The 9,537-nt window shown below is 38.5% G+C and overlaps 1 protein-coding gene across 1 annotated transcript in view; it reads right to left on the bottom strand.

Moving 5' to 3' along the window:
- Window positions 1–350: 350 nt before the first annotated feature.
- The window catches only part of Stap1 (signal transducing adaptor family member 1), a 28,913-nt gene continuing 19,726 nt past the window's right edge, over window positions 351–9,537 (bottom strand). Inside the window, exons 7-9 of the mRNA XM_032916491.1 lie at window positions 9,126–9,195; window positions 7,319–7,415; window positions 351–1,720 (exon numbers count right to left, since the gene is read on the bottom strand). Of these exons, the coding sequence (XP_032772382.1) occupies window positions 1,659–1,720; window positions 7,319–7,415; window positions 9,126–9,195 (229 nt within the window). The 3' untranslated portion in view covers window positions 351–1,658. The remainder of the gene's footprint in view (window positions 1,721–7,318; window positions 7,416–9,125; window positions 9,196–9,537) is intronic.

The following is a 9,537-nucleotide window of genomic DNA, read 5'->3' as shown; positions in this document are numbered from 1 at the left end:
TGCTGTAGAAAGCTCTGCGGGCTTATTTCCTAGCTAAATGTCTATGACTTTCTAGGAGGAACTTCCTAGCTATGCCTTGGGCTTAGCCTTCTCTGTCCATTGCAGCCAATCCATGTTGTTCACCAGCTCTGCAAGTCTAGCTTTTAAAAGACTTTAAGAGTTTTAGATGTTATGTTAAAGCTCACCACTCTCTTGTTTTGGAACCTCGTTTGGCGCATAAGCTAACGGTGCTGTGTGTTCTTATCAACTTTCTGTTACATTATATCCCAGATCTAAGAATTCTCATTAACACTAACTATCCATTTAAAAGACAGACTTATCCGATTTTACATAAGCCTCTGCCTCTGCCACCATCACCACAGAAATTTAACATAATCACACTAACAAGCCAAAAATGCAGGTCAACCCTCAGAAATTCTATTTCAGCAAATTAAAGGAAAACCTTAGAAGGTAGCTCACTAACTGACTGGAGCTCCATACAAATATAGGGTTTAGAGGGGACAATAGAACAACCAGGCATTTTAAGACTTCCAGCATCAAAACTGAGAATGTATGTTCTTTTTATTGTCACATAAGTGGCCATCTTCTCCCTTGGTCTCCTATAGTCTTTCTTCTGAGCCCTAATCTCTTATTAGCATCTTTATAAGATACTAATAATATACTGTCCCTTCAGACACACCAGAAGAGGGCATCAGGTCCCTTTATAGATGGTTGTGAGCCACAATATGGTTGCTGGGAATTGAACTCAGGACCTCTGGAAGAGCAAGCAGTGCTCTTAACCACTGAACCATCTCTAGCCCCTCATTTTGTTCTTAATTCCATGGTTCTTCAACTGTGTGACCACTGAAATCAACTTAGGAATTTGTTTTCAAAGAAGGAATAGTATGGGGGTTGGGGATTTAGCTCAGTTTTAGAGCGCTTGCTAGGCCCCGGGTTCGATCCCCAGCTCCGAAAAAAAAGAAAAAAAAATAGTATGACTGAAATTGTGATTCAAGAGATCTAGTTTGGGTGGAGGTCCCATGCTTTTAAAGAAATGAATCACCATAACTAGCATGTATAGTATTAAATTTGAAACAATGAAATGTGTTTTATTGTCCTGTAAAGCTATATAGCTTAGTTTTGAACTAGTAAAAAGACAACATCAAAAAACCTAAAATGAATTGCCTTTGGCTCCATGAACATATGTGGCATATAGCATTTACACCAGAGGGGTGTTTCTTAGTTTATTCCATGCCTATGACCTCCAAACTAGAAAATTTAAATAACTTTTATTTGATTAATTAGTTTTATCAGATACACTAGAAACCTAGTAAGGCTTTAGGAGATTGGAAAGATTTAGGGGAACTAGATACTCTGCAATGCAAATTGCTTATGTGAAATTGAAACCAAGAGGGAACAAAACCTTGGCTGTAGCAGAAATGTTTTTCTACTTAATGCAAAGAAATGTGTGTATCAAGTTCCTCTACAGAGAGCTGGTGGTAAGTAAATTATTTTCATGCTGATAATCAAATTATATGCTTAAATCATTTTGTTCTTCTGCCCAAATGAGTGGTTTAGAAACTAGGTCAGGGAAATAGAGAATGTCTTCTTTAAAAGTGAAAGTCTTCCTTTTGAAAATAATAAATAACAAGATACATGAAGGCGGGTGCCATGTTATTTCATGCCTTGTGTGGATTTTTCTTAAGCTTCTCGCTCCTGTCTTCCATGTTGGGCTCTTCACCTAGAAGTTATGAATAGAAAGTCTTGATTAGTTAATGAAGCAATACTACAGGACCAAGTTTCTCACTGCTTCAATAGACGTTGGTTTTCTTGTTCCCAAACACTGGCAGTACGTTAGTATTAGATAATGAGGTGTGGAATGTCCAAGCTTCTTTAACATCTTTGTATCTTACACCTACGATGGCATGCATTCCTTATGCTTTAGCTTCATGTTCGATGCACCTTCCAGGCCGTATTTTGAAATGACTTTTTACACTGGCAATTTCTGACGTTGAGGAAATCAATTGAGACAATATCTCTTGACTACTCTATTTCTGTTGCTGCTCTTGCCTTCTGATGTCGGGGAGGAAGCTGGACAAACACAGGTTTGTAAGGGTCAAAGAACCCCAGTTTGTTGTTATTGGTACTCCGTATAACACATTGTTGACCCATTCCACATCTCCAGATCCCTGAACAATTAAGTACTGTACAACTTCAATTTCCAGCTCAAGGCAAATTAAACTTAAGTGGTCTAGCATTTCTACTGTCTCATCAAGCAAGTCTATCCCAGAAACAAATCACCAGATTTCACAAAGTTTTCTTAAAATGAAGCTTTTCTCAGGAAGTCCTATTTTTCTTCTTTTTGCTTTTGAATGTTACTCTCCAGAAGCTTTTCTGATTTGAAAAGGCTCCCCAGGCCACTATAATGGACCTGTTCTCCTGATCAGTCAATAACAGTAATAAGGGAATCAGATGCAAGGAATTTCAGTAATATTCTCTTGATCACAAAGCAAACGAAACCAATTCAGTCAAATAGCAATAATAATCTGATTGTCTGTTTTTAAAATCATTTACAGTTTTAGTCAGCAAGCCATTTTCAGTTTGTTTTGGTTTTTTGGTGTCTTCTGTTGTCTGTTTTCTTTGCTCCTGGTCCTAACATCCCAAAGAAAACCCTTTCAGGCCATAGAAATCAAGACAATGGGCTTAAAGAACTTAAGAGTTAGAATTGCTTTTGCATATTTTTTCCTTAACTTGTTAGAAGAGGCACAGTGCCTAGCTCACTAGACGTCATGACAATACAAGCCCCTTGTTTTACCTAGATAACCAAGAATAGTGGTCCTTAGGATAGAGAAGTCCAAGAGAGGTAAGAACCGGGGAAGAGAGCCACCTGATGTTGTATCAATTGTGACACATTCCGACTCAACAATGAGCTCTGCTCGCACAGAGATCCCAGGGGCTGCTTCTCTTGTTTCAGATACAAAATGTTCACACTGAAATTTTATAAGGATTTGAATACCACTGAAAATTTAAAATGCAGCTAGATGTAAGTAGCAAGAACAGAAGCATATTTTGGAACTGCATTATGTCAGTTAAAGTGGGAGGTCAGGTTCTGGGTATATTTTTCCACATGGGAGGAAGAAGTTATTTATATTTTAGGGTTGTTGGTTTGTTGTTTTGGACACAGAATCTGTCTATGCATACCTGGCTGTCCTAGAACTCTGTGTATAGCCAAGTGGCCTTAAAATCACAGAGATCTTCCTCTCAAGTGCTGGGATTAGAGGTGTGCATCACCACACCCAGCCCCCAAATTACTTATTTTTAATAGGATTTTTTTTTTTAAGAAAATCAAGGAGCATTGTCTCCACATCATTCTACCCCCTACTTTGACTCCAACTCTTGTGTGCCTCCCCCTAATTCATGACTTTTTTTCTATATTATTGTTACATATTTACACATATGTATATGTGTGTATATACTGATATATAACTTACTGAGTTCTTTGACCTTTGCCAGTATGTACATATGTCCAGAACTGAACACTTGGGGTTGGACAGCGCATATGAAAACTTCTCCCTGGAGGACACTGATTCTTCCTCTCGGCAGTCATTGACCACTTTAGCTCTTCATTTCAGGTTATTATTACAGAACTATACAAATAAAGGCATGACAATGGCACAAAACCAGTGGAACAAACCAGAAGACCCAAACAAGAATGTGCATAACGAAAGCCATCTGACTAATACTTGACAAAATTCAAAGCACAGATAAAAAGCATCTTCAACAAATGGTGCTGGGAAAACTGGGTGTCCACATGTAAAACAATGACATTAGAGATACAACTATCACCCAGAACAAAAATCTACTCATATAGGCGAAGGTCTCAATGTAAAACCCCCAAATGCCGAAACTGCTAGAAGGAAAAATACACAAAGCCCTACAAGATACAGGTGTAATAAAACTTTCTAACTAGTAATTCCATTCACTCAGGAAATAAGGGCAACAGTTGGGTTTTTTTCTTTTTTCTTTTTCTTTTTTTCTTTTTTTTTTTTGGAAGTGGAACTTCATAGAAAGAAAGAAAAAAAAAGTTTCTGTATGGCAAAAAACAGTCATGAAGAAGCAGCCCAGACTGGGAAAGAGTCTTTATATACATCAGATGGAGGGTTAAAATACAGAATATATAAAGAATTGTTTTAAAAAGCCAAGAAAACAAATGACCTAATTGAAAAATGGGCTATGGAAAGTTCTCAGGAGAAAAAAAAATGGCTAAATAATATCTCAAACAGTGTTGAATATCCTTAGAGAAGAGCAAATCAAAACTTTTTAGATTTTTAATTTTATGCGATTTAGAATGACTAAGGTCATCAACAACTGGGTAATTGCTGGGGAGGTCATGGGGGAAAGGATTCTTCATTCACTGTTGGAGGTGATTGCACTGTTTCAGACACTCTGGAAATCAGATTTCTCAAAGAGCTAAAACTGCATCTACCATATGACTCAGCTGTCCTTTCCAGAGATACTTGCTCCGCCATGTCATTGCTGCTCTGGTCACAAACTCAGTGTCCTTTAGCTGATGAATGACTTCTGACAACGTGGTGCAGTGAAGGCTCTGAGAACTAGGCTGCGGTGTGGACCATTGCCTGGCACCTAAGATGACATCTTGAGGTGTACAAACCCAAAGCAGCAAAACAAAGGAAACAGACGCAGAGCTTCTCCCCACAGCAGTTGAGCCAGCTGCTTTACCCTAGCAGCAATCATGTCTGCTAAAAACGAGGAAGTGCTGCAGAGGCTGTGGAAGGATGTAAAGACATTGCAATAATATTCAAAACGCCCAAACTGAAACCCAGAATTATTTGAGGAAACACAGGAAATTTTCAATACACAAAACGCTAGAGAAATGTGACTGGTCCTCTGGTTCTCCAGAGAAAATCACAGAAGTCAATAGGAAAGCAACCAAATGTTGGAATTATATGGACTTTAGAACAGCTACGTTTGTTTTTAACTTAGGGGAAACAAGGGCCTGGGGAATAAATGCAGGATCTCTGTCTGACCTATGTTCCCAGCTCAAGTATAAAGCCCTTGACTCTAAGATGGAATCAAGACCATACTGAAACCTAGAAGGTAAAATATGAGAAGTAAATCCACTTAGTAAAAACACACTGTTTCTCATAAGCAAGCACATTTTTGCATATTAGGAAAATCCAACACTATAACCAAGTGGGATCAATGAATGACTTGATAAACAGAAACTGTGTATGTATAAACAGTAAAAATATCATATCAACCAATTAAGGAAAAACTATATGTGATCATATACAACATATGCAGAAAAATAGTTCACAAAATTAAACGACTATCCATGATATCTGAGTAAAATGCCATTCCAAAAGACTAGTAATTGTAAGGGAAATTATTTCATTCTGAATTAAAACAAAACCAACACAATAGTATACATAGTAATGAAAGATGGAAGGTTTGTCCCCTAAAGCTGAGAGCAAGGACAGGAGATTTTGGGACACTCCACCCAGTATGGTAAGGAAAAAATAGAGTATATGCACACTGAAAGGTAAAGCTTTCTGAAGCTAAAGATGTCTACCATACCATGAATGCTACAGAAAAATCTCAAAAGCCAGCTGAGGTGGTATGTGCCTGTAATGTAAATACTTGGGTGGTGGAAGAAAAGTCAGCCTTAACTATCAAGCTGGAGCCCATGTGAGTGACAAAATGAGACTAGGAAAACCATCCAACTGAATCCAATCCTATTTTCTGATTTGCAAAACAGTAAATAATAAAATTGTTGATTTAATTGCTGTGGAGGTGGTTTATTTTGCAGGGTGGAATAGAGAACCAATAGACTAGTGTTCAGAGAGGAGGAAAGTTACAATGGATTTTCTACACACCCCAAGTTTTATTTTAAGAAATGGGATGGGGGAAATGTCGTTTTAACAAATCGTTCTCTCCTAGAACTCTAGTAGGTGTGCTTTCCTGCATACATATCAGGTAGCCCATTATGTTGACTTTATGTTTAGTTAATGTGTCCACGCTTGGGGTCATAGACTCTGAGAGGTTTTCGGAAGCTAGGCAACCTGCAGAGAAAGTCAGAAATGAAAGGAAAGCAGGCTGTGGCAGATAGATAGAGCAGATGGAAACACTAAGCGGAAGTGCTGTGGTTATTTTAATGGTAACTCTGAGCCTAAAACTAGATTCGTATGGCCGAAGATGAAGCAATGCTTTAGACTCGAGAAAGAACTTTTTGGAACAAAAACCCAGTAAACTTAACTACACATAAAGTCAACATAACTTAAGAATCAGTGAAGCCTGTAATAGAGGTTGCCAAGCAAACTGTGTGACCACAATAGAGACACTTCCTCTGCTGAGTGTAGAGAGGACCCTACACAGACTAAAACCACACTTGATATCTTGATCTCCTTTGGACTGAGCTCTTGAACTTTTTCGTATTATGTAAAACCCAGAGATTAACAGTGATATTTGAGAACTTAGACTTTTAAACCTGCTGCTGTTTAGTGAGACGTTCCAGATATGCCCTTGGGCAGGTAGACAAAGCTGTTTTCCTTTAAAATGTGCAGGGAAAGAAACTTTTGAGGAATGAAACCCAAAGTAGCTGGAGGTGGTTTCACCTCTTTTCTTCTGCTTAGAGCTTGTCCAGGGCCCACATGCAGACTATTGATAGAGCAGAATAAATGATCATGTCTAGTCTGCCTTGCTGTGCCCAAAACTAGAATGAGAAATGAGTCAATTTAATGAGTGTTTGAACTGCACTGATGACGTAGGTCTTGTTGCTTATGTACCATTGTCTAGCTACCATTGTCTTAACATTCATGATTTATGAAAAAGGAGCCCACAGGTTCTGAAGCTGACCCAACAACAATCATTTTCAGTAGCTCCTAATCACTTCATCCCTATGACTTCTTTACCTTCATAGTGGAAAAGCACTAGGATCGAGGTCATTACTACCAAGTTGCCAATCCTACTAAGTGGCCGATCCCCACAGCCTTCGCTTATCCTAAGGCATTCTACCCAGTCTCAAGCATCTAATGCTGTTGTTGGCCATCCCTTTACATTTTCTCTTTGCTTCCGTGAGTCCATATTGTTTTGCTGCCCTATTGTCCCTGAACTTGTTTGATGATGTCAAATAGAATGATGGAATGGTGTTAATAATCACAATTCATGCCTCATAGACTATCTACAAGGACATGCCTTTCCCTCTGGCAAAATGGTTGTCAAATGGAGAGACATAAATTTTTAAAATTTAGTTTCTACATTGGCATGTTTGGGGTTTTGTTTTGCTTTGTTTAATGTAGTAGTAAAGTCTAGGACATACCAAAGTTGTCATCAGCTGAATATATAAATGGTCTCAAGTTTCCTCGAGTCTCCTTCACAAAATAATCAATGACGCTGAAAAGATTTGGGAGTGTTACCTGTGTAAAAGAAAGAGATGGCTCAGTGCCTAGCTAAGGATAAACAAGAGATACCCTCCTGCAGTTTAGTGGGGATTGCTACCTATTTTCTGACCACAGAAAGACAGGCCAAGATGACAACATACTTCAGTGACTTGCTAAATAGCTGTATTTTCTTAACCATGTCTGTTTTCTCCTTTTTGAAGGACTATGAGGGCATTCTCTGGTGAGTTGTTACATTTGCCATAGTCTGTTGAACAATAAATGTTTAGGTACTATGCCTTCCCACAATAAAAATCACTTAATGTAGGCCAAATTCTCCCTTCCTGAAATTGGAACTAAAATATACAAACAAGAAAAAAAAGACAACTCCATAAACAGATGGTTTTCAGTCCATAAGATTTGCTACCCCTTAAACTGTTTATAGTAAGAACCTTCTTTAGGTTGATAATAAAATGTAAGCATCTTAATACTTCGTTGCAACTTAGGGTCTGCTGGTCACTAAAATCTCTCTATCTCATAAGTCAATACTTGTATATAAGTGAAATATGGTTAACCTTGAATATCCCAAACAATTTTGAAGTAAAATAACTCAGTAAAATGCAACCTGGTTCAAAACCAGGGTTAGGAGGAGTTTGAAAGGTAAAAGAACAATCTAGGCTTTCCGTTTTCCCTCTGTGGACAGTAGAGGCTAATGACAAGGAGTCCAGTTCTCCATTACAATGGTACAGTAATCACACTGGTCCTCACTGGAACCACTTCTGCCCATTTGGTCTTATGGGCACTCCTTCAGCGATCGAATCTATTGCCTCTATTAGAACTTTGCTTACAAAGTTCAACTGGAGCCAGGTCTGGTTGGCTTCTTCCAGAGGCAAGAAAATCTTGAGTTTAGGGTGGGCTGAGATGTAGCTGCATCCATAAAAGTGAATCTGAGAAGTTCTGGAGGCATTCTTGACTAAAATGAGCTGTGTGAATCAGTGTTTCTCTAAGATTTACAGGCAAAACAGGAGAAATTCTACCACACAATCCATTTTTGCTATATAATGTATCCAGAAAGCCAGAAAACCAGGTGCTAATTTTCAAGAATTATCAGGCCATGTCACCACACTTTCAATGACCAAGACCAGTCTAAATGCCAGTGTACTTCCCCACATAATAAGTGTAACAATGATAGAATTGGAAATAGGAAAATTAAGTTACATATATAAGCTGTGTACCTGACATTGTGTTGGAGGGTAAGACTGCCTGTCATTAGCTCCAGGGTATAATAACTAAGCTTGAAGAGGAGGTGAAGACAGAAGAAACCTGGCCTTCTGCACACTGCTGTTAAGAGGACATTGCTGAACTTCTGCATGACAGGTATTAAAGGGCAAGGCACTGTTGATTGCCTCCCATCCGATATAGACTCATTTGAATATTTATAAATAGAGGATATTACAAAGACCTTTAATAAAAACACTTCATTCCCTGAAACAATTATCTGAGTAATCATTTGCAGAGTAAAGGGGAGAACCTCTGTTAGAATCAAGCTATCATCTAGACAGTCTCTGCTGCCTGTTCTTGGTGTCTCTTCTCACCTTTCCTACCTAAGAGGCTTATCTCCCTTTTTACCATCTCTGCATCTGCTCCTTGGGATAACTTCTGTTTTTGCACTTTTCACTGGATTCTCTACAGGTTAATTCAGGAGGCAACAGGAGAAAGGTTATCAGCAACAAAGACATGGCTACGTACAGGTTTTTCCAGCTCGATGGTGTAGTTCTTTCCAGTGCGTATCACTTTGAAGTGCTTGATTCTTGGCATTCTGAAATGAAACACATAGTTGACCCACCTTTGAATATACGGTTGTATTGGTGCAAACTAAATTAATATAAAATGTGCCCTGGATAGTTAACCTGTCCATCTACAACTATAGTTTAGGGTAGAGCATCCTGTTTTCTTTACTGGGATTATTACATCTCTTTGAAGCAAATGGTAACACATGAGGAGGTGTAGGAAATCTGAGTCACTATGTTAGTAAATGAGAAAAGAATAGACAAAAATTAAAAAGCCAAGTCAGTAACCTATACAGTAGAGCTATAAAATCCTATAAAAGAGGAGGGGTGTAACTCAGTGGTTCAGCACTTTCATAATGTATACCACTCCC

This window comes from Rattus rattus, chromosome 11 (assembly GCF_011064425.1).
Source record: "Rattus rattus isolate New Zealand chromosome 11, Rrattus_CSIRO_v1, whole genome shotgun sequence".
Taxonomy (NCBI): Eukaryota; Metazoa; Chordata; class Mammalia; order Rodentia; family Muridae; genus Rattus; species Rattus rattus.
Note: the sequence above shows the minus strand (reverse complement) of the source record. Positions and strands in the feature narration are given on the sequence as shown.